This window comes from Ptychodera flava, chromosome 11, assembly GCF_041260155.1.
Source record: "Ptychodera flava strain L36383 chromosome 11, AS_Pfla_20210202, whole genome shotgun sequence".
Taxonomy (NCBI): domain Eukaryota; kingdom Metazoa; phylum Hemichordata; class Enteropneusta; family Ptychoderidae; genus Ptychodera; species Ptychodera flava.
The window spans coordinates 20,142,312-20,168,423 of record NC_091938.1 but is presented as its reverse complement, the minus strand read 5'-3'; the positions used below and the strand labels follow the sequence as shown (position 1 = coordinate 20,168,423).

Genomic DNA, 26,112 nt, shown 5'->3' with positions numbered 1-26,112 from the left:
CCCAAATTTTGAAACCTGCATTTATCTAGAAAAAGTCGTTGCCAAATTAGTATAGTACTTGTAAGTTATAATGATAGGACTATGGACTTTCGGGTTAACTTTAACAAAGTTAATGACAGAAATCAAATGGTAATCACTAATGAAGCATAGACCCAGCTCAAACATTAATGCATTTACTTGTACCAATGCACAGGTGGTACAGTTCTAGGGCAGGGCAATGCATTTCAGTATCAGACAAAGAAGACATGGCGATGCAACTTCCATTATTCATATACAGTTACTGACAGCTAAGATGGACAACCTGGCTATAGAAATATTTTGATATTGTTTATTGTTATATCAGGATAACATGACTTGAAAGTTCAAAAACATAAAGATGATTTTTTACCATTTCCTGGGACAATTTCTGGTTTACATGGAATGTAAGTAAAGTAAAGTAAAGTAAGCCTTTATTGAAATCGTATCCCAGTTGGGATCTTGATCATAAAGTACAATAAAGGTTTTGCAAAAAACAACAATGAAAGAATAATATATATATATATATATATATATATATATATATATATATATATATATATATATATTATATATATATATATATATATATATATATATATATATAAAATATAAATATCTATACATGAGGTCAACATATTTCAAGGTTCATAAATAGTTTACTTTGTCTTTTCATTTGTCTTGTCTGAGTTTAAAACATGTATGTATGTATGAATGTATTGTGGAAAAAGTTGGGATAAAATTGTTGACAAGATAATCTGCAATGTCTCTTACCGCTGTTTCAGTAAAAGAGTTTGGCCATAGACCCTCTTTTTGTAGGGTCTATGGTTTGACAGACTAACATTTTATGTGCAAGATTTCATGACCGAGATTTCAGCAAGAAATTCACATGTATGTACACTAGGGTGATCACAATATGCAGAGCTCAGCATTGACAAATATCTAAGCTTTCCAAAATACATGTTTGTTTGTTTTAGACAGAATTCTTTGTTGAAAGGAATTGTTTTTCGTAGTAGACTCAAATTGCTGTATTTTTCCCATTATAGGCATTGCAACTTCTTGATCTTACGCCATACACAATATGTTTGTGAATTGAAATTTGACATTCAGTGTCTCATCCTGGGTATATTATCCTGTAAACTTTACGAGTTGCGGAGTTGGGTCTGTCTTCAATGGGTGTGATGTAATTGTTGCAGTATGGTGTGAATGTTGAAGTAGCTATGGTAGTAAATTAGTAAGTAGTTGTAGTGTATTGCATAATTATTACAAAAAGTTTTTGACGTGTAACTCCTTTGCGTATGGGCTGGATGCCTTAAAATGCAATAAACTAGCTATGGAAAGTGGAATAGAACAGTATTTACAACTCCTAATGGGACGCCATTCATGACCTATGACTTCTGTTTCTTTACAGAATGCAGGTTTGTTCTTCGTGACAAAAATAATAAACAAAATTTATATAGATAAAGAAGATAGAGAAAGTGATTTGTCCTAAAAGGCTGCATAACGTGAATACCTACCTAGTGAAGGTGTCACTGCATGTTAATAGCATAGCACTATATCCGTGTTACTTCATAAATGTGTTTATCCACATGTTGTTGGTAGGACAAAGCAAATTTCAAAACATAGATCACTATGGATAACGATTTCATCACTACAGTCTTGTAAGCATCCTAATACCACACTGATACCAGGTTACCTCTCACGGTATTCACGACATATCTGGCGTTGTCGACAGTTTAGACTTTCAAAAGGTACAGATGGAGTACTTGTTCATGTTTAGCTTTTCCTTCCATGAAATATTGGACATCAGCATTTTCATGAAAAATCAGACGGTGGCAACCATTTGTTACCCAGTATTAACATGTGAGCCATGATTGATTTTTATTGAAGGTCAAAATGCAAGGAACATCGGTGACCATAAGGATCGTAGTATAGTAGTTATGATGCCTATTAACCTTTCTACATCATAGTAATCTTTTATGATGTTCACTTATCTCTGCAATATGAGGATTATTGTGTTCTGAACAACGCAATTCTTTGTTTGGTTCCTTCATAAATTTTGTTTCTATGCTGATTTATGGTCTAGAGATCGTGTTTATTCTTTACATTGGTTTTTTCAACACCTTCATTGACACTATACAAACACTTACATCTGACACAGGTGACGTGATTTTGGCTTTTTGCAGATTACTCAAAATCACATAGACAGGCGTGGCAGTCTTACAAAAGTCAAACTCTTGCCCTCATACCAGCTGTACTGTGGTTTAATCTCATTGGTTACTATCTTATAGTTGAATCCATTCACAGTTAATGAGGGGATGTAAGGATTTGTATGACTGCATGGCACATGAAACAGTTTACACTTTCAAATTACATACATGTAGTGAAGCTTTTGCACTGAAATGTAACTTTTTCTATATGAAGTTCAGTGCAAGAGCATTTTTCAATCCTTGGTCATTTCTCATGGTAGCTCAGCATTTTGCAATCCAATCTATATACGAAATCAATTCAAAATTTGTTATGATGAGTTACTGTGCTTTTGTATTTCAGTAAAACTTTGAAAGGTTGCCTAGAAATAAGTAAGTTTGACTGTTGAGTTTAAGGTATATGGTAGGGAGACAAGAATGGCCAAGAAAGAAAGAAACTTGGTGTTTAGTTTGAAGTATGCCCTACCATATGATTCTTCATGTATCGTTTCTTTGTTTTCAGTCAAAAAAGGAACAAAGGAAGATAGCAACACGTGAAGTGAGTAAAAATATTCCAAGTTTTGAAGTTGCTGCAGGTGGTGAGGGTAACATCGGGTCAGATTCATCTCTGAAGAGAGAAGCATCTCCACCAACACAGATACATGCCGCTGCCGTCAATGGCGACAAAAGTGCTCTTCAAAAAGCAATTGCAGGTTTGTACATGTGATATTGCCACATTAGTTGCATGAAAAGTGATTGAATTTAATATCCACTCTTTGAACTGTAAATAAGTTCTGTACACTAGTACATTACTGTGCTCTAATCCCTTCATGTTTGAGTAGAGCTAGAGGGATTGTATAGTCAGACTTGAATCAAAGAAAATTTTTGTCTTTTGGTTAGGTTTGCCTTAGCAGTAGCTTCAGCATCAGAGTTTCAGTGTTTCATCTGGAGAGGGGGATGGGGGATTTGCCCTCTGTTGACATGTTGGCACTCCCTAATAATTTGTCAAGGGGAACATTCCCCCCATGATTTGGTGCCAGTCACACCTTAGAGATACAAGTAGAACATATGAGCTGCTGAAATCCCCCTGTTGATGCCATCCTGGAGGAAACACTGGAGTTTGATGTCCTATTTATAGAATCTGATGTCTAGAAGAATGTTTGGGCAGTAAACTGTGTATGACTTTCATTTTACAATTTAATATTAACAAATTAATAATGGTAAGTGATGCATTTAACATGAGGACATTGTGTTATCAGGTAATTTACATGACTTCTTTTTTCATCACTGATTTTCAGCAAACCCCAAGCTGATTGATGGCAATGACCAATTTGGAAGGACTCCGTTGATGTTTGCAGTGCTAGCAGACAGGCTTGATTGTGCTGAGATTCTGTTGAAAGCTGGAGCTAAAGTAGATGCTAAGGACAGTGGTGGTAGAACAAGTCTACACTGGACAGCTCACAAGGTAAACATTTCTATTAGACTGTGGTGGTTCATAAATGAATGTGCCTCTGAATCTGCCACAAATTTATTACAATTTGTTAAACACTAATGGTACAGTTTGGTCAGACATATTTGTTGGAAATAAACTTCCACAAATTTTGCAGAACTCAAAGTATACTGGTAGGTCATGAATAGTTTGATTTCTCCAGAACTCTGCCAATTATTATCAAAATCTACGCGACATTTTTGGCAAACCCTGGTAGCCTGCATATGTGCTTACTGTGATCATCTGTTGATGTCTAGGAAGTTGTACCATGCAGTCCCTCGACTATAGATAGGCTGTGCGCGTGTCCCCTAACTGTGTGAAAGCTTCCATTCAGAATAGCTAGCCTAGATTAGACAGCCAATGACAACCATCGCTAGATAGCCATTATGAGTGTTTGTAAAGTTGCATTGAAATTTTTGCAACCAAGGGAAATATGTTGCTCTGTTTTGAAAGAAATTTTCTACTCAAATCACACTCCAACAGGGATCCCCCTATTGTTATCTTTCTATTGCTTGTTGTTCTTGCCTTTCTGACCCATGATAATTCAACTGCTTGGTAACCAGGGAAACATACAATCTCAAGGAAAGAATTTTCTGTAAACAACTAACTAGACATCAAATCCTATGGGTTCTATATTTTCCAAAAGCTTATTGTATAGAAACTAGAAATCAACAATAAAGTTTTGCAATGCTGAAGTCAAAATTTTGGAGCTTGTTGATATTTTTTGGAAACCGAGTGCCTTGATAATCTTTGCAGAGTTCTGTCCAAACCTTTGTGTATACCGTAACACTTGAAAAAAGACTGTGTTGTATTAGTTCTATATATTCACAATTCACCACACCATGATAAACTGGTAGAGTGTGGTCAGTAATTGTAACAATGCTTTACAAGTGACGAATCACTTTACTGTAAGAGAAAATCTCCCAAGACGAAAAATTGATTGAAAGTGCAAAAACTACAGATTTCTTTTTCAAGGTTAAAGAAAGATCTGTGTAAGGAATATGGTATTGTTTTTGAGTAAACAGAAGAGAATATAAATATTTTCATTTTCAAGGTGCGAACTACCTTAAAGATAAGAGTGCTTATTCTCTAGGGGCTGTATTTTTCTCTATGTTATTTTAAAAATTATGAAGTGACAATGTTGTGGTGTAATTACTTGCAGGGTCATTTTAAATGTCTGAAACTACTCATATCAAAAGGAGCAAACTGCAAAGAAAAGGACAACGAAGGTCAAACAGCTTTACATCTATCAACCAGACATAAAAATACTAAATGCTTGGCACTGTTGATGAAACAGCTGGAGTTGGGAGAAGTTGATGAACAAGACAATGCCAAGGTAAGCCATGTTGAGAGTATAACTTATTTTGCAACTGATGTGCTGTAGCAAGCACCCCCAGGTGCCTATGCAATCTTTGTGCCGTATGCTGTTATCTGTTTCTCTGTGTGTGTATATGGTGTGTAAGACACTACTTCTTGTCATGATTGTTTTGTACTCAGATGTTTTTTAAATGTTGGACAGCGTAGTTTTCAATTCCGTGTCGCCAAAGTTGGAATTCATTACCTTCTTAAATCAAACTATTATCTCGCCTGAGTACTATACATTCAAATGTAAATTGAAAAAATATGTCCAAAGACACTTGCCTTTGGTATTTATTTCATCTTTTGCCTGTAATCTTTTATTTTCAGATGCATTTATGAGCCCTGATGAAAATTACTGTACCAGTAATTTGGCCACTCCATAAAAGTTCAAATAAGCAAATAAATAAATAAATAAATAAATAAATAAATAAACAATAAATAAATAAATGCTATAAGAATTTAACTGAACACGTTCTTATAAGAAAGTTGGTATCTCATAATAATCTGACTTTTGTAATTTCCATTTTTGCCTCAATAATTATGAAATGTAATTATGGAGATGTATCTATAACCAACTAAAAAATTTGTTCCTGTATTTTCAGAGGACGGCTCTTCATTGGAGTGCATCCTATGGAAATGATGAAGCAGTGAGGATGTTGATCAAACAGGTGTGTATGCAGATTTCATATGATCATCGATCATAACTTTAAAGTTTTGAAAAACCTTCGGAGATAAAGCCTTCATGGTATCAACAACTTTCATGCATACCTAGTCACCATCTCTCTATTGTGCTGGTACATGGTATGTTTCTACCAGTCTGTGTTTATCAGTGCATGAAAAATAGTTGTGACAGCCTTTTGTGTTCAGGACTAATTTTAGTTACAAGGAATGTGATTTGATTTCCTGAAATGGCACCCAAAGTCTTATCCTGAGTGATGGTATTTTTCCCAATACTTTGCAAAAAAGTTAATCAAACTCAAAATATTTCCATATTGTGAAAACAGGTTTCGGTTCTTAAACTGACTTATTTTGCTATTACCATGGTTTGGTCAGGCCATAGACAATAGAGGGAGGCTACTGTCTATGGTCAGTCTTCTCCACACACACTGTGGTGCAATGATTTAGACTGATAGAACTGGTACATTGTTTTACCTGCTATGATTAATGTGTTTTACCTGCTATGATTTATGAAATAATTATCATACAAAAATGATTTATTCTTCATCAGGATTCCAACATTGGCATACCAGACAATGAGGGCAAAACACCACTACACTGGGCGGCAACCGCTGGTAAAGACAGCTCTGCTGTCAACACTGTCAGACTCTTACTGGTGAGAAAATCATTCATTTCATCAACGTTTTCCATGTGAAGTGCCCATTGTACAGAATGTGATCAAAGATTCTGACTCTGTGGAAAAACAGCAAAAAACAATGACAAGAAAGAAACTTAGTAAACATTGATAAAAACACAAGATCTTGAAAACAAACAGGCTAGAAAGAGTCGGATATAGAATAGAAGTATAATCAGTAGCGCATAGACACAACCCTAAACATGTGATCAGGACTTTTTGTTACACACCCCAGGAAGACCCAGGGGAATAATTTTCACATGACGTAGAGAAATGTTGTTACACTGCACATTGCAAAATAGCATTTACTATTGTTTCTGATGTAAAGGAATTTAATTTCAACTGAAAACCTCAAGCTTCCAGCAAGGTTATCAAAAATGCCAATTAATCAGGTCACTAAAATTAATATCTACTGTAAATAACTTTTAAGAGCACATGTATAATGACTTGGCAACACCATCATTAAATGTACAAGACTATAATATTTATTGGAAGTTTTTAAAGAAATACGACAATAAGAATACAAAAATGGTTACATTGTAGCAGTGATGTTTTGATGAAAGTCATAAATATCACAATTATGGGCTCCATCAGTGACCTGCAGCTGTAGAAATTGTCATAAAAAAGACAAAATTTGATTGAAATCATATCAGTAGCAACCAACATCACACACGCCCTGTTATTTTTAGTAATGTACATGTACCTACAATTGCTATTAGCCCAATTATGAGTGTCTCTGTAAATAGGTAAGTGTGGGTGTGTCAGGGTCAAAGAGCAGAAGTAGGTCAATAAAGCTGGTAAAAATCTAACATGTCTAGACTGTAGTGACCATTTTAGTCCATTGAAAGGTCAGAAAGCCATGTAAATAGTCTGAGTGCAATCACACTGCTTGCTAGAAACCAGCAATGTGTACATTTTGTAATTATCGACAAGATAGTGAGTGCTGATTACTGTGCACAAATAATAAATGTATTAATATGTGGAAAGGCTTGCCTCAGGGTAGATACTATATCTAACTCAACCCCAACACAAGAATGAGAGCTCATACCATACAGTCTTTTGAAAGATCTCTCTACCAGTAATCTGTTGTGTTGAAAACCATTTAGATTATAAATATTTTTTCCCCTCTTGATAGTTCAGTATAATTCTAATTTACTGTAACAAGGACAAGCAGCACAAACTGCATGTACACTATGTAGGTAAATTATTTCTTGATCAACAATGGAGACTCTTATGGGGTTCACATCTAGGCCCAGGGCCGGCCAGAACTAATCCGGCAGAATGTATGAAGATAAGCTAATCTTTTGTTGGCGTTCACATTACGTTCAACGCTGTCCTAGCCTAGATCATTTGCAATTCTTCGCCTAAACTGCAACTGTCCACAACCGAGCCTGCAGCGGGATTTACTGCAGGTCTGCTGCCCATAATCTGGCTAAGTTCTTCGTAAAACATACAGGTCTTTCTTCCCCGACCGCTTGTCCTATTATTATCAGAAACTTTTTTGAATTCGGACTTCAAATGTTTCATCTTACGTTTGCATTGATCTGGGCTGGGCTACGATCACAAACGGCAGGATCGTCCATGTAGCCGACACAAACACGAAGTGTCTGTTACCGGCTACCAAAAACTATGAAAAATAGTAAAGAATGAGCTACAAAATCACTATCAGTTTTAAGTTGAATGTAGAATAAGTCTGTGCCTTTGTATAAAATACTTAAAAAATGGTAGAAAGTGAGCAACCAGCTGAAAGTTAGTCGAGGAGACCTTTACTGCATATCATTTGCATCTCATTGTCGGCTACATGGACAGTGTGCCGATCGAGGCAGAGGAAACCCATGCTCTGACAAACGCTGTGAGATGATATTGTAGGCGATTCGATCCCTTGACGTGCCGTCCATCAGATTTTTCACCATATCTTCGTTCCAAATGCCTAAAAGACACTTGATTTCTTCCGTAGCCCAGTTGACGCCTCGACTCGCCATGTCTAAAATGATACTGAATCGTCAAATAGGTCAAAGACTACACTGCATGTCAACTACAGAGGGCGTCAATTGGGACCTGAGTCGGACAAAACGCGTTCACATACGCTGTTTACTGCTCGGCCAGAGACCTGGGTCGGCCACAAACCACCCCTCTCGACTAGGACAGAAATTGTCTGGACAGTGGCCGGCCAGAACCGTTCACACCTGTTTTTTTGGTCGGCCACGAACCTGGCTAGGACAGGGCCTAGTCTTTTTGGCTAATGTGAACGGCCCTTCTGATCGCCATCTCTGTGTGTGATTTGTACTAAAGGAATCGGCACCAAGTGTTATCAACTGGCAGGATTATGAAGGCAGGACAGCTTTACATTTAGCAGTTGCCGACGGGAATGAACCCATTGTTGATGCATTGGTAAGTGTTTCAGCGGCACTAGTCACCATGACAAATTTACATCCAGAATCCAGAACGTGAAAAAGTGTAAACATTTGATATTTTCATGACTAAGGGCACCCATGTCTCATTTGAAACAATAGAATGACTTGAATGTAAATCATAGTTTATTGCAAAAAGTCAACATAAAAACAAATTACATGGCATATACCACACTGGTTTTAAAATTATAGTGCTTATGAAAGAACTAAAATTTTGCTGGAAGTAAAAGTGACTGCAGTACAATAATATGGCATTGTCACAAAAGTGTCTTGCTGAACGACAATGGAAAAAACAGTGACAGATTATGCACACTGCTGTGGAAGTTTTTGTGTTTTAATATTTCTGTATGTGTGGTGGTGTGTAGACTTCAGACCAAAGTTGTGTTCAGTATTTCAGAGATCTTCCTGTGGCAGATCTCATATCGAAAAAAACAACGCCACAGTGAAGCTTTTCAAATCATTTAATGTAGTATGATGATTATTTCAAACTTTGCCTGTTAGTTCTAACTTTCTGTTTCACAATCTGATTTGTTTTCAGACATCTCTTGACAAATGCAATGTGACAGCTCTAGATAACATGTTCCGTACTCCCCTTCACTGGGCGGCAGTGCTAGGACACACTAAAATAGTACAGTTACTGTTGAATAGCAAAGCAGATTATGCCAGTACAGACTCCAATGGTGCCACACCCATGCACTATGCAGCTCAAAATAACTTTGCCGTAAGTTTCTAATTTGTTCATCTGTTATGGCAATTATTTCATGATATCAAAGAAAATAATGAAATAGGCATTCTGCTTAAAAGTGAAATCCGCTGCTTAAATGATGACTGTCAACATTTTCAATATTCAGTGGATTTTTGATAGTATCATATAATGGTTGAGAGCCAGCATAGACCCTTGAGAAAAGTTTTTCTCGAGGGTCTATGAGCCACTGAAGAAATTTTGTACCAAAGTTTGAAATTTTGGAACAAAACAAAGGATGTTTGTCAAAGTGTCTTGAGGGCGCTAGGTATTATTCTCCAAATGAGTCTGCCCCATGTCAGTTATGTCATGTTTGCTGAAAGTCAATTTTGAATGATCTTGTCTTTTCTGTGAATGTCCTGCTGACATTTCTCAAGATGTTGATAATTGTCAAAAGAGATTCATGTATTTTAGAAGACTGACAAATTGAGAATTGCAAAATATGTCCAAAAAGAAAGTGCAAATAGAGAAATCTTTTCCTGCATTTGAAGTGTGTAGTGATTCTCTTGTAAGTCCATAACTTTTGGTATGATTATTTGTTTCCAGGAAACTGTGGATGCATTTCTCTCAAGAGACAACGTGACTGATGAGCCAGACTTGGAAGGCAGGACTGCCCTCATGTGGGCTGCTGGGAAAGGAGCTGATGATGTCATCAGAACCATACTGAAAAGATACCCTGATATCAACGCTACTGATAAGACTGGTGGCACAGGTCAGTAGAGGTCAATGAAATGTTGAAAATTGTGTAGTGAGTGTGTCACCCAATCGGTGGTTTTCAGATGTATGACTTAGGGTGTGGGCAACATTTGATGGATGTGATTACAAAACAACAGTGTTGTCTAATTTGCACCAAGGTCCCAAATTTTTAGTCCCACGGACACCGTCCGGGGGGACTTATAGGTTTGGTCATGTCCGTGCGTGCGTGTGTGCGTCCGTGCGTCCGTGCGTGCGTGCGTGCGTGCGTCCGTCCGTTCACGCAGATATCTCAGAGATGCCTGAAGCGATTTCATTCAAACTTGGTACAAGGATTACTTCATATGTCATACAGATGCACGTCGATTTGTTTTGTGATACGATCCAATATGGCTGCCAGGCGGCCATTTTATTACGATTTTTTCATGTACAGAGCCATAACTCAGGCATGTTTCAACTGATTTTATTCAAAATTGGTACAAGGACATTGACCAATGTCATAGATATGCACGTCAATTTTTTTTGTGATACGATCCAGTATGGCCGCCGTGCGGCCATTTTGTTACGATTTTTTCATGTACAGAGCCATTACTCAGGCATGTTTCAACAGATTTTATTCAAACTTGGTACAAGGACATTGACCAATGTCATAACTATACACATCAATTTTTTTTGTGATACGATCCAATATGGCCGCCGTGCGGTCATTTTGTTACGATTTTTTCATGTACAGAGCCATTACTCAGGCACGTTTCAACAGATTTTATTCAAAGTTGGTACAAGGACATTGACCAATGTCATAGCTATACATATCAATTTGTTTTGTGATACGATCCAATATGGTCGCTGTGCGGCCATTTTGTTACGATTTTTTCATGTACAGAGCCATAACTCAGGCATAACTCAACTGATTTTATTCAAACTTGGTAAAAGGACATTGACCTGTGTCATGCACATGCACATTTATTTTTTTTGTGATACGATCCAATATGGCCGCCGTGTGGCCATTTTATTACATTTTTTCATATCCAGAACCATAACTCAGACATGTATCAAGCGAATTTATTCAAAGTTGGTACAAGGAGATTGACCAATGTCATACATATGTACATTAATTTGTTTTGTGATACGATCCAATGTGGCTGCTGTGCGGCCATTTTGTTATGATTTTTTCATGTACAAGCCATAGCTCAGGCATATCTCAACCAATTTTAATCAAATTTGCTACAAGGATATTGACCTATGTCATACATATGCACATTTATTTGTTAATTGTGATACGATCCAATACGGCCACCGTGTGGCCATTTTATTACGATTTTTTCATGTCCTGAACTACAACTCAGACATGTATCAAGCAATTTTATTCAAAAGTATTTTTATCACAGACCTAATGAAGAGGACTTTATCCTCTCTGAGGACCTGTAATCAAAGTACCCATTAACAAGTGGGGACTGTGTCATCAACGATGACTTGTTCTTCAACGATGTGTGCAAATGATTAGAACACAATGGCATTACAGAGGTCACAGTGTCCGCCCCTGTTGCTTTCATGAGCTATATTGGATTAACTTGATTAATTATTCATGATAGAAAGGTGCAATGGTTCACTGATGAACTTATGTTGGTAAAGTACACTAAAACACCATTGCGATACAGCTTTTTTAGGCCTGGTTGTGATATCATAAATACCTCATGAATATTTATAATCAATAGAGTTAGCACCAATGGACCAGTCCATGAGATCTAGCACAAAGCACATATGCTCACAGTGAGGCCAGTCTGCCCAAATTACTGCCCGGGTGCTGTTAATTAATAATGTATTTTCAAAGTTCCAGATGAACATATATGTAAGAAAACCTGGGTTAGACTAGAGTTGTATCAGAGAAAGGTTTGTAGCATGAGAGCCTGAATTAAATGTTCTTTGATTCAGTGAGATAACCACTTTATATTTGTTTTTATTCCTGTAGCTCTACATGCAGCTGCCCTCTCTGGCCATGCAAAGTCAGTGGAGATCCTTATGGAGGTATGCATGCACAAAACACTTTGTTTGACAAAAACTCATTTCCAATTCCTTGGTTTTTAAAACAACTTGATCCAGACATGTCTGCTTGTTTGTTTGTTGTCTTATTCACAATATGTAGTAGGGAGTAATTTATTTATGCAATAACTTGAAGAAATAATGCAAAACAAGATGCTAGATAGTTTTAATGTCATTCTTTTATTGGTGCAGCAAAAACACGGGTATAATTTTTTATTTAACATTGTGAAAGTGGAGGGGGTGGGGCAAAAGAAAGAATCTGTAGCTTTTGTAGATATTGATTTGCGTATATTTTTCCAGCACAATGCACAAGTCAATGCAGAAGACATGATGAAACACACTCCGCTATTCAGAGCATGTGAGATGGGACATCTGGAAGTTGTCAAAACTCTTATGAAAGGTAAGAAATGCAAGGTGACAAAAATTAACAAATCCTTGCCTCAATTTCTGTATTTGTAAAAGGGGTCAATAATGTACACTGAGACAGTACCATGCAAGTATCAGGGATTAGCTAATAGGGCTGATTCATGTTTATGTCAGAGTTTCGTCATTAATATGCAAAAATAAATATTTGTATGAAAATTTTGATTAGGCTTTCAAAAATTACTGTTACATGAATTGTGAAATTCGTACTTTGATACCTCCGATGTTCTGAGTGAAACTATAAAACTTACATGCTGAAGGATACAACCACAAATTTGTCTGAATTTCTGTCATCAGCCGTGAAATCTCACTTGTATTGAGTATCAAGCCTATAATCGCAATCAGCGCGATTGCATCTGTTCTTTTAAAGGTATATCAGTTGGATTTGCCATTGCAGTATGCTAATGAAGCTGCTAAGTAATGTTGTATGAAGGTTGTTAATTTACCCTTCCACAATATAGATGATTTTCTTTACATTATCACAGGTGGTGCCAAAGTAAACATAGTTGACCAGGATGGCAGGTCACCCTTACACTGGTGAGTACAAAAACCATTTGACAAATACTGTACATTACAGACATCGATCATTGAATATTTGGCAGTTTATCCATAAATATGCCAACAATGTGAAGCCCGAGTTCTGTCCAGGGATCCATTGGTATGCTTTCATGTGTATTCACTGATGTGTAGAAATTCTGCCAATCTGACAAACAGGCAAGACTGAAGAACAGTGGGTCCACACTACTAAACTGTTGTACAACTCCGTATTATCGCATTGGGTATTTTTGTACACATTCCACATCAGAGACTCCTCCATAGAAGCAGTGATTTCAATCATAAAGGGTTATGGGGCCAAGTGTTCTCCATGTGTGCCAACTATATATGATGCATAATCTGACGTACTTGAATATTCTCCCCCTGATAATGGGTCTGTACGCTGAAACATTACTCATTGATATACTTTGCATAAGTGAGTATCATTGTGCCTTAAGCATCTGGTTGCCAACAAAGTTGATCTCAATGGATCTCTATACGTCTACATAGTTACATTCTTTGCATCCTTTCATCTACCCGGTATACACAGTCAGGGATGTGGTAAATTTCAATTATAAAAGTATAGACAGTTACAAGTAGTGTGTGAGCACTTCAAATTTGTGAAGAATGTCATGATATTTGTACTTAACTAATACTTGTAATTTATAAATCATGAAATAATATCTACCCTGCTGATTTTAACCAATCACATTTACCGATTTGTACAGATTTTTATGTGTGGATGTACAGTTCCTGAGTATATGTCGCTGTTCACATATATCTGTGTTTAGATTAATTATAACTGTTTTCTAATGTTTAGGGCTGCCCTTGGTGGACATGCAGTGATCTGTGAAACCCTCATGAGGAATGGTATCAGTGTGGATGTCCGTGATCACGTTGGCAGGACACCACTACAGTGTGCGGCGTATGGTGGCTACATCAATTGTATGTCACTATTGATGGAGAATGGAGCCAACCCAAACCTACAAGATCATGAGGTTAGTTGATTTGATAAAGATGTCAGCCATATGGAGGATTTTCTGTACAGGGAAATTAATTTTTTGTACTTTCCAGTTAATGTACACCGGCAGATGCACCGGACATGTTCGGAGGGTGGGACTAGCGCCCTCTAGAGGCAATGTTTTGAATATTTTTTTGTCTTTTGGAGAAGTTTCATTCAAAAAGCCAGGTTTCTGTTTTTTCACAAGGAAAAATCATATATGGAAAAATCCTGCATTTATGGCTTTCTTTTGCCAAAATTAAACAAGATCAGTGCTTAAGGATTCGCTTTCTGAGTAAAACAACCATGATGATCAATGTTATTAGGAAAGAAGTCAATAGTTTGAAGGTACATTAGAATTGAAAATGAAACTATATATAGTTTGTTTTTTGATATTTTTGATTCTCAGCTGAATGTACTGTGTACGTGATGTGTTCCTACAAATGAGCATACACTTATCAGATATAGGCTGCCTGCATTATCTGTGGCCCCACTATAACAACTCAACCAGTTCAGGGAACTCATCATGTTTGTCCACATCTCAATAGGCTTGCATAAACTCCCTTTTGTCTGTGCGAAATGAACGCCTTTCAAGGTCACATTCATGTACACAGAAATCACACAATAAGTAGGCTGTGAGGTGCACTTCCACAGGACGTATTTGATTAGACATATTGACAACAAACAAATCAGTGTGTTGAATGAAAGATGAGTTTTCTTAAATTCTGTTTACCTAGCATTCTGAAACAAGCACCATTGAATTTGCCTGATGGAGCTCTGACAATGTAAAGTGTTGAAGTTATGGTGCGCTAACACAACTTGTCTTGCAGGTTTCAAAAAAATCAAACGTTTTTTTGTTCGAAATTGTATCACATATGTGAAGTTTGTCAAGCAGAAATGTAGACTGTGTCAAGCGCCGCTTTCACAGTACACACAGACTTTGTTGTGTCTGTTTCTCAGGAATACCAAACATGTTGAGCTTGGTGTGGCATAGGCATGGAGTTTGTCTGTCAGCACTCGTAAATTTTCAAAATCATTGACTTTTGCAACATTCCAACAAACCCACACTGTTGTTTATTTTGAAATATGATCACAGGAAACTGAAAAATACTACTTGAGAGATATACTATGGTGAAGCTTAACCCCTTGACTACCTATAACGCCGGATATATCCGGCGCCATATTGAATTACCATATACCTTGAGTGCCAGAAATATCCGGCACAGTAAATTACGCATATTTGCTTCGTTTTTGTCTCTAAAAATCCCGTAATTTCGGCATCGGCACGCAGCGCGACTAAGATTGATGTATTCCGATCTGGCCTCAATGTGATTGCGCCCCCGTACGTCCGAGTATGGCCAAAATCCGGAAGCAAATGTCGTGACCCATGACCTCGACCCTGAAAGGTCAGGCTGATCACAGAAGCGTCGTGCTGATTGTTTACAGTTTTCAGAAGTACGGACGATCGCGAAGATGTTTATGGTTTTTTTTTTAATGAAATGAAATGTTTATTTATTGAAAACAAATGATTTATATGTAAATATGTTCTATTAACAGCAATATCGTGAATGAAACTAGAGAAAATCCAATTTTTTACAATAAGCCAGTGACACTTTATAGCAGCCATATTATCAATATGACTGGTCACATGACTGGTCATGTGTTCGGTCATGTGATATGTTGTTCCCTAAAATGTATTTTTAAATATTGTGAATTATTTTTTGATAAATCATAACCATTTTAGATGCATGTTTCTGCAAGGGAATCATAAAGCAGGTGTTTACAAATATAAAATGTGTTGATTTTCAAGTACAGAATCATGTCAGATGCTGATTTTTGTGGTCCATTTACTCTGCCTTTTGTGAGAAAAATCTTAAATTGGTACATCTATAAATAAAGTAAAGGGTAGTTATTATTACATATATGTAAAGACAATGCCATGAAAATTGAACTGTATTCAAATTTGCGTCATTTTATGGATTCAAAACACGTCCTGATGCTTCAAATATTCATATTTTTTGCCAACTCTGGTCACATGATGTGTCATGTGATCAGTCACGTGACCTGGAAATACAAAACTTAAGTATGAAAAAGTGGGAAATTTCATGCTGATTCAGAAAATATATGGTTTATTGGTACTTACTTAATTTTTACTCTAAGCAGTGTTCATGCAATGACCACACCCAAGATTTTATCAATATTTACATAAGGGGCCTGGTATATAGGAATACATTGGCCTTGGTAGTCAAGGGGTTAAATTCTCGCTGTCCAGTTACCTTTATTTAAACTTAACAAAAAATGGCATTGACTAAATATTGACTGAAAGGAAACCGCTATAAATTTCATCAAGAACTGCAATGATAGCAGATCAACAGCCTGTGAAAACACTTTCTGAAGATAAAACAACAGAATAAAATTAAAGTGTCTTTTACAACAGCAATAATTATACCATTGCAGTACAATATGTAGTTAAGTATTTGAAAGTGATGTCAAATATTACAAACGATAATTGATATTTCCTTTCAAAGTATGACAATGAATTATTATACTTTCTTGTCAGGAAAATAGCAGCTGTAGACAAAGCCTAAATTTTCTGTTTTGTCAACATGATTCATGCAGTGTATAGTTCACTTTTACTGTTTACACTATAAGCCATCTTAAGGTAGTATGCGCCTCGAAAGTGAAAGAGTTAAACTTTTGCTCAAACTGTCCACAATGAAACTTTAAACCATTCTCTTACCAAGTAAAGTATAAAATCAGGGGTCACAGTGCAAATTTTGGTACTAGAGAAACAATTACCCAACATACCCATATTTGGAATTCAAAATGATTGCCATCCCGGTGTTGATTCTATGGGGGAAATGAGTTTCAATTTTCGAAAAACTGAGACCGCGAAATTTTCTTTCACCCCAAGAGCTTCAAAATGAGCCCCCACAAGTGGTAGATCAGAAAAGAATTGTAAAAATTTGAGAGTCAAAACATCCGTCCCTGAGGGGCATTCTACCCTAAAAAGACACTGTTGTCAGTACTTTTGTGGAAATGAAACTGGCTATTAAATTAGAATACACAGGTTGTACCGGTACTCATGATCCAATGATGGACTCAAAACATTTTTAATTTTCCAGGGAATGACTGCACTACACTGGGCCTGCAGTTCCGGATGTTTGGATGCCATTAAGCTGTTATTTGAATACAAGGCATTATCCAACCACATGGAATTCAATGAGGATAGATTCACACCGTTGGACTATGCACTACTCAATGACCACCATGATGTAGCTCAGTATATGATTGAACAAGGAGCATTATCCATCACAGGAATAAGAGACATTGCGGCTTCCAAAATACAGGTAATCTAGATTGTCAAGTCAATAATGATTCTTTATCAAGGACTGTCATTTGCACTCTCTCCTAATGAAAAGGGTCTTGTAAAATTTTGAAGTGTATTTGTATGCAGAAATTCTGTATTTCCATGTCAGATTCTGGTGATGTAATTAGTTTACCATCTTCAATGATGACATTTCTGAGCTCTGTAGGTCCGTGTAGGAATTTTCAAATTTTCTTGTGTCATCCTTTACAACAATATGTGTACAATGTAAAACTTTCTAGTATCAGAAAGAAAATTCTTGACCCAATTCTCAGTACTGTAAATATGAATTTTGCCACCTAAGTGAGTCATAAAAGTCTCAGGTGGTCAACCACATTTTCAACATGACAGATTTCTTCAAATAAAACGTAAAAGATTATAGAAATCAAAGGAAAGTTTTAGGTGATACAAGAATTTTATACCAGAAATGCCTTAAACGATGAAAAGATGCCTGAGTTTAGCTAGTTTCACCATCAAACAGATTTTTTTACCATGAAAACTATAGCATGTGTGCTAAAGGTAATTGTCAGATCACTATGTCAAACTCTTGCTGGGGTGAGAAGTCGACTTTTACCCACAATGCATTTCAGTGTCATGAAGTTTGACCCCTTAGCACAAGACAAACGCTATTTAAGGTAGTGAGAGTTACATGTCAGTTTTAATAGCTAAAAGAGGACACACCAGATGTTAAGTGTGTTACATATCACAGGTAAATTGCATAAACTGTTTATAAATGGTACCTCATAAATTGAACAAAGTTGTTATTAATCATCAAGATATGAGACAGAAACTCGTTCAGAAGGACTAAGTTTACCTAGATGTAGAATAACACATGTACAAAACAAATTTAGGTTAGGAAGTTTGTATAACAGCTTACTAATTGGTTGATTTTTCTTGGTTGATTACAACGCTATGCCACCCAAGGGGTTTAATTTTCCCTCTTTGTTCTTCTCACTTCACTAAGTGGGTGGCAGAATTCACTTTGAATATTTCCTGTGTTGTCATGGTGATAAAACCTAGGAAACCAAAGGACAGGAAGTTCAACTCAGAGAGTGTTCTTGTTTTGAATAAATTCCTTATGTAAAGCTGTATTTTCAACTCTGGTGGAATTCTGTTTTCTTTTGAACTTTCAGTTACATGTTTGGTCAAAAACGAATATTCTGGTTTCCACATTTAGTAATCCACTTTTGTATTTTGTACAATAAATGCTTTTGTGAGATCAATGTAATGTTTTCGAGGTTTTTTCAAAGTTTGTCATTTAACTTATGAGTGAATATTTTTCTATAGTCTATACAAAATGAATATTCCTATATATAGTTAAGTAGTAAATCATAATGTAACATTTTGATTAATAATGTGCATAATGAACTAATATGATTTTTTTATTTTCAAAGTACATCAGAAGTTTATTTTCTTGTTTACTATATAAAAAGAAATAGTGTGTCTAGTGAAACAATATGTACAGTTATGGTGATGTTTAGTGATTAGCCATCGACCGATGGATATTAGAGTGTTCACAACCATCACTGTCAGTACTTTTGTGATATATTTATGAGAAATATTTTATACAGAAAGAATAACAGAAATTTGATGTTGAGCACTCTTCAGGAACAGTGGATCCAGGGAGGAGGAGTTGACAAATGTTGCCGCCAGGTATCAATCAGCTAGGGGTGATCATTTCAATATTACCATCGCAACCCAAAACTTACACCTAACCATACCTCTTAAGCCGTTCTTGAGAAGAGGCCCTCTTGTAAGTGAAATTTGACAACTGCTAACCTATTGCGCCATTGTTCTGAAGACTCTCTGACCAATACGTTGTTGTAATTTATTTGACAGGCTCACTACAGAGGCTACAAAGTTCGTAAGACTTTTCTGGAAAGGAAGAAATTACTGATGAAACATGAACAGCTGAGGAAGGATGCAGCAAAGTGAGTCCATCATTGCAACATTTCTGTCGCCTGTCTGTGAGAAAACACTTCATGGTTTTACTGAAGATTTTGTATTTGTTTGTCTCTCATACTGTGTGTTGACTCAGCGTCATTCTCTTTGGTTTCTCTTTCAGGTCTATGCTTTCTGTCTGTCTGTCGGTCTGTCTATCAACATGTATGCACCATCATCTAGCTGTCCATTTGTGTGTCTGCTGTCTGTGAACCTGCTTGTCTGTATATTTACCCCTGTCAATGTCTGTCTGTCTGTCTGTATGTCTGTCTGTCATTCTCGTACATTGTTTCTGTACCCATGCCTGCTTGTACATCTGTCTGTTCACCAACATCTTTTTCTCTCTATTGGTCATTCAATCTTTCTGTTGCTATTTGCATGTCTGTCTGTCTGTCTGTCTGTCTGTCTGTCTGTCTGTTAATCCAGCACTCTTGTTTCTGCCTTAAACTCTAACAAAAGTTCAATTGTGATTAATTTACTTCAATTCACTTGTTTGATGAATTTATTGTCTGATATACCATATGACTTGAATTACTTAATGTTTGAAATCTGATAACTTGAATGTGTCTTTTGAAGGTTCAAAATGATGTCACATTTCCATCATTCATTTACAGAAATGAGTATTTATATAAAATATCTATTCTGACATCTTATTCCTTCCATTTTACTTTGCAGGAAGAAAGAGGAATCCAAGAAAAGACAGCTGGAGTACAGAAGACGAGAAGAGATGAGACGGCAGCGGGAGAGAGCAAGACAAGCTTTAGAAAGTCAGAACTCATCAGAATCTGAACAGGAAGTTGTTGATTATGTTCTTCCTAAAGAGACAGTCATCACTGATATTGAAAGTGAAGGCTCATTATCTGGTCACAGTGAAAGATATTCCGAAAGCCTTGAAAGGTAAGTCTTCGGATAGCAGTTTCCGAATCCTGACTAGAAAGAAGATACTGCTGTCCCAGGTGACCCTCCAAATCACTGTGTTCAGCCAAATTATTATGACGTCCCTAACTGATTGCAAAGCTGATCTCCGTATTGTAGATTGAAACTTCTCAAAAAATTGCGGCAGCATGCTTCTGCTTGTGTTAGGCTACTACACCTAGGAAGACTTAACGAGAAATGTTTTAAGAGAAAGCTTTTTTTTATATCAGGTCAGTTTCAGGACAACATCAAAAATGAATGCTCTGAATTACCTTTATTGAAACTGTGGATATGCTGTTATTGGATCTCATTTCCCCTCTGAAAGCCAAAGTTTGCAGCTGAAAACAATATACTTGTAGCAAAAGTTGATAATAAATGTCCTCTGTTATGTTAGTTCGTGATTTTTTGTCACTTTTGTATCTAATTATCTGACATCCTTGTATGTTGGTTTTTGAAGTTTGCATATATTATATGAATACCTAACTGTTTTAAATTTCTTTGTATGTAATAACCGGTACAGTGTGGTTTTCTCAAAGAAGGGCCACAAGGCAAATAATACATTTAAACAGAATACAAGCAACTCATCAAACTCTCTCCTCATTACCGAAACATTTGAGATGAAGATTTATTTGTTCAATAAAAACTACATTGCTCAAAAAGATGTCTGCACATGTATTTGAAGGAGTTCTGTCAGATCTGATGTTGATGAGGAAATATCGGAGAAAGACCAGAGATCGGACTCGCTGAGACAGAAGAAAGAGCTGGTCGATAAGGAGAGGCATAGAATTGCTGGGTGGAGGCATATCAATGAATCAGCGGCAAAGATACAGAGAGCATGGAAAAGGTAGGCTTTCTACTGATAACAGTCAAGATACTCTGGTCTTGGCCGTTTTGTGTGTGTATGTGTCGTAATGTATTGAATGCTGCAATGCTAGACCTCAGACTATATGGCAGATCCAGGGGTAGCTTCTCTCATCCCTTATGGAAGAGCTGTGTTGATTTGCGCAGCCAAACTGGGTTTCATTTCCATATCTAATGGTAAGGGTGTATAAGTAGACCATGTTACCATGCTTGGAAGTGAGTTAAAAATACCTAAAATATTGGTTCAGAAGTATTTATAATGTCTTTTACAGGAATGGCAATATCTGCCGTATTACGTTCATTATTCAAGTGCTTTATGTCCTGTTTTAGAAAGTGTATGTATTTATTGCAGGCTTTAATGTGTTCTGCCAACTTCTGATTGTTACGTACCGTTAGTTTGTTCAGCACATTTTCACATATATTTCGCACCATGTTGTTAATGACTGTGCCTGTGTGACATGAGATCATTGAATATTGCCCAGTGCTATAGTGAACATGATGTTGTGCTGTAGTTTGTTATCCTACAATACCACTGTGCTTATAATATCTTTTTAAGTGTTAGTATCATGTTTCTATGTTTTGTCTACTATATTGTGTTACATTGTATTGTACATTTAAAGCAGTCATAATTCTAATCAAGAGTGTCCATCCAATACACTGTAATATTCGTGGTGTTTCATGACATTGACATTGAGATAGCCATTTTTCAAGGTTTTGATAATGTTACACTTATGGTACTGACAAAGACAGCCACTGCAATCAAGCCAAGTAAAGAAGTATTCTGCGTAAATAGATGTGATAGATTTCAAATCCATTGTAAATATAAATTTATTCAGTGATGCTGTGCGCAAATTATAACTGAATAAGTTATGTATAGATAGCATTTTGCATGTAATTTCCAACAATCTCCAATGATTTGCAGTGTTCTATACAGCAGGAAAAAGATGGTTGTCATTGATTCAGGGTTTTCTGGTTAGCTTTGTTGATGAAAGGGAGAACTGCCAAAATGAAAGCGATACAGAACACATCATCATAAATCTGACATAATGCACGCATCTGAGTAAATTTAAAAGACCATATAACACGTTTTGTTTGTTCATTTTGCTGTATGTCCAAGTTCAAATCATGTTGTCTGTACTGACTCATCCAAGTTGAATGTTGATAATGTTTAGTCACATCCCATCCACAGTCATGGACATACACTGTATCTACTGATAGCTGTAGTTTTTCATGATGCATGCTGTCCTCTAAAAGCCAGAATGTAAATGACTTCCTCCATTGATAATATTCTTTGATAAATTCCTTCATAAAACTGATATCGTAGATTACTTCATCTCATTCTGTCCCTGACACTTGTGAAATTTCAAGTCATCAGTCGCTTAACCCTTTCACCCCCAGTTCCCTGTATACAGGTCCAAGATCACCATTGATAACAATGGGTTTGGGTGAAACCATGGTGGTGAAAGGGTTAAGGTAGTATGCACTTCAAAAGTGAAAGACTGAAACTTTTCGTTCAGGCCTTCCTCAATGAAACTTTCAACCATTCTTTTGCCAAATCAAGGAATAAATATTAGGGTCACTGTACAAAGTTTGGCACTAGAGACACAAAATACCTTACATTTACAGATATTTGAAATTCAAAATGGCTGCCATCCCCGAGTCTATGGGAAAAAATAAAATTTCCAACATTCAAAAATTTAAAAGAGTGAAAATCTTTGTTTACTCTAAGAGCTTTAAAATGGCCTCTACTACTAGTACTAGTGGTAGATCAGAGTATTGGAAAGATTTGAGAGTCAAAATATCTGTCCCCGAAGTGCATTCTACCTTAATGTTATGCTGTCAAATATAGAAACTATAGTGTTGTAACGTCTTTAATGTAAAAACTATTGAAATCCACATACATACTATATTCATACATATTCATAATCTACATCCACACATATGATATGTACTTGTGTATATACATGTGTATATTAAACACACATGTTTATGTACATGTATGTAAAAAGTACTCACGTGCATGTATAAACAAATAGTACATTTATATATCTCTTGCAATTTTCCTGAACACAATATTGTCACTTTCATATCTGTCAAACACTCATTTTTCTGCAATCGTATAATTTAATATCTTACATTCTGATACAACATATAGTGTCTAGTACCTAGCATGTAGTTACTTCATCTTGTGTAGTATTTTGCATGTACGTACTACAGGACTTATTGCAATTTACTGTCCAGGTGGCTGGAATGTTTTGAAATTACGTGAAATTGCAACGATTATCAGTGACGTCAGGCTTGTTTTTAAACTGTCAGCCATCAGAAAGGACATTTCTTCAAACAGGTCTTACACACCAGTACCTGTATGTCGATTTGTACACACTCACACATCAGAATAAAGGTATCTGATTGAGTGCACATTCAAAAAATACCCTGATGTGTGAACCACTATTGATATGATATACTGTACAGTGTATGTGAGCCCTGCTCTGAAGGGTCTTTTCATTGTAGCTGTCAGTCTTGATCAAGCTTGAAGTCACTCACAATTTTTTCAAATAAACTTATAGTAAATTTGAAAACACCCCAGCTGTCTAAATGACACATTTCATTACCATAATTTCTATAGTACCGGTATAACTGATGGATCTACTTGATTATCTTTCCACACATGTATAATTTTTAAGAATTACTCCTCACATTAGAAACTCACCCCATAAGTAAATTCATGCTATCTTAATAATATCTCTACACTGGACTCATCTCTGTACACTGCGCTATGTCTATCAGTTACTTGTACCGACGCCAAGGTATGTCTAAGACTGCGGATGAGGTGGCTAGAAATTACCGACGTTTAAAAGGTGAAGAGGAGTACAGACGGCAGGTAGCTGCATGCGTCATACAGCTAGCATGGCGAAAATATTACCATAAGAAACTTCTCAAGTCCCTTGGAAGGAACAAGAAGATACTGCATACGTGGAGTCCGTCAGTTCTAGCAGCCAAGCAGAGGTCTTTGGTGGAGCAAATTTACAGTAAGTCTCAGGGCCAATAACTCTAATTTTTGATGATTTTTTCGCTATTTTTGTTTTTAACATCAACCGACAGTTGTTCTGTTCCCCAAAGCTTGTCAAGCTTTACAGTATTCTGCTTGTCAACTCAGCACATACATTTGTAGATTGCATTTTTATTGTTGGAAAGTAAATTCTGGTTCGGACAAGAATTCAAATGTAAAGTATAGCAGTGCATTTTACACATAATGATGCTATGTTGACAGGCTAAAATAAACGATTGGTGTTTCAACATACAGGGAGCTGAACAAGAACATGCAATTGACATATGAAACAAAAATAGTGAAAAAATCACCATGTTACTCTGCTGGCCCTTTAACTTGCATTTTCCAGGTATGGTAGGCTGCAGTCTGTATGATGCAAACATGCAGTATTTCATTTCTCTTTATAAATCTTTTGACATTGTTTGTGTAAATTTTGTAATATTTGAAGGGGTGGTGCTCAATTGCTAATATTCCTCGTTTGTGAAAAATTCAAATATACAAAAGTTGCTAAGAGAACAATTCATTTTGGTCAACAACTCACCATGTCTGTTATTGTTTGTACAAATTTTGTCAGGCAAAGATAATCACTCATTCTTTTGAAAACTTCACATGTCTGTCATTGTTTATTTACATCGTATAAGGTTAAGTTGAAACGTTAAAGGTATTTTGTTGAATACTGAGTGTATCTGAGATAATTGATTGACAAATTGTCAAGTGAAGTTGATCAGCCATTTCGTTGAAAACTTACTAAGTCTGGTATTGTTGATCTTTATCTTGTCAGGTGAAGTTCTGATAGCACCAGAGTGGTATCCAGACTTACCCAGAGCCATCAGACCTGATTATATGAAATACATACCATCACCAGCAGGTAAAACATAGTTATAGTAGATGCTTTTTAAGATGCTTTTTACTTGGTCTTCTTTTTTTAAATCTGCCAGATTTCTTCGGAATAAAATGTTTTGTGTGATATTAAAATGATGTGCAAATATGGTTTATATGATGTCAGAATGGTCCAACTTTCTGCAGAACATTGTGACTTCTGCAAAGAGGAATGCAAGAATTTCCATGAGACCATTTTCAGTACCCTGCTTGTTTCCTTTCCGTTCAAATGCATAGAATACCAGTAGCTTTGTAGCAAAATTTGGCATTGAAGCAACTTAATTAGTCGTGCCCCAACTCTGTATGTATGAATCTACATGCTGGTACATGCATGTTGAGATGACATGTATTGTACAGTCTTGTCAATTCTATTAATGCCCTCAGGGAATACCTGCTTGCTTTCTGTTTTATAATAATCTATGTATTTTTTTAATACTGCTACAATACATGACACATGCCATACTTCTGAATAATCAAATCATGTGTGTACAAGGACTTGTGGCTCACATTTAGATACCGTGTTGAATCCTACACTTGAGTTGGATCCTGTGGATCGGCTGGTCTTAGATGGTTAGCATCAGGAGGCACAGTGAATATGTATGCAGTGTCTTGAATGGAATCAATGATGACAGAGGTTAGCTTTTCGTCAGTGAGAAGATTAAGATACTGTAAAATAAGTATTAATTCAGGTAGTCAAGTTATGACAACAGCAAAGCAAATTATCCAATGGTTCAGTATTGCTTGATATGCTGATCATGGTATTCGGATGAGAGATCGCTATTTACAATGGCTAATGAGAGTAATTAGCCATGTAAATGTTGGTAAACTGCCACTCCCCAACAACAATGGTTTCATCA

At 36.4% G+C, this 26,112-nt stretch overlaps 2 protein-coding genes across 2 annotated transcripts in view; one reads left to right on the top strand and one right to left on the bottom strand.

Annotated features, from left to right (window-relative positions):
* LOC139143758 (puromycin-sensitive aminopeptidase-like) overlaps positions 1–26,112 on the bottom strand; it is a 539,468-nt gene that overhangs the window by 151,680 nt on the left and 361,676 nt on the right. The window lies entirely within an intron of this gene.
* Positions 1–26,112, top strand: part of LOC139143750 (inversin-like) — a 35,565-nt gene that overhangs the window by 2,011 nt on the left and 7,442 nt on the right. The window contains exons 2-19 of the mRNA XM_070714292.1: positions 2,725–2,914; positions 3,500–3,666; positions 4,853–5,026; positions 5,652–5,717; positions 6,278–6,382; positions 8,693–8,791; positions 9,350–9,532; positions 10,100–10,265; positions 12,216–12,271; positions 12,587–12,686; positions 13,195–13,246; positions 14,064–14,241; positions 17,369–17,593; positions 19,450–19,541; positions 20,227–20,448; positions 21,149–21,310; positions 24,115–24,356; positions 25,158–25,244. Coding sequence (XP_070570393.1) covers positions 2,725–2,914; positions 3,500–3,666; positions 4,853–5,026; positions 5,652–5,717; positions 6,278–6,382; positions 8,693–8,791; positions 9,350–9,532; positions 10,100–10,265; positions 12,216–12,271; positions 12,587–12,686; positions 13,195–13,246; positions 14,064–14,241; positions 17,369–17,593; positions 19,450–19,541; positions 20,227–20,448; positions 21,149–21,310; positions 24,115–24,356; positions 25,158–25,244 — 2,566 coding nt within the window. The remainder of the gene's footprint in view (positions 1–2,724; positions 2,915–3,499; positions 3,667–4,852; positions 5,027–5,651; positions 5,718–6,277; positions 6,383–8,692; positions 8,792–9,349; positions 9,533–10,099; positions 10,266–12,215; positions 12,272–12,586; positions 12,687–13,194; positions 13,247–14,063; positions 14,242–17,368; positions 17,594–19,449; positions 19,542–20,226; positions 20,449–21,148; positions 21,311–24,114; positions 24,357–25,157; positions 25,245–26,112) is intronic.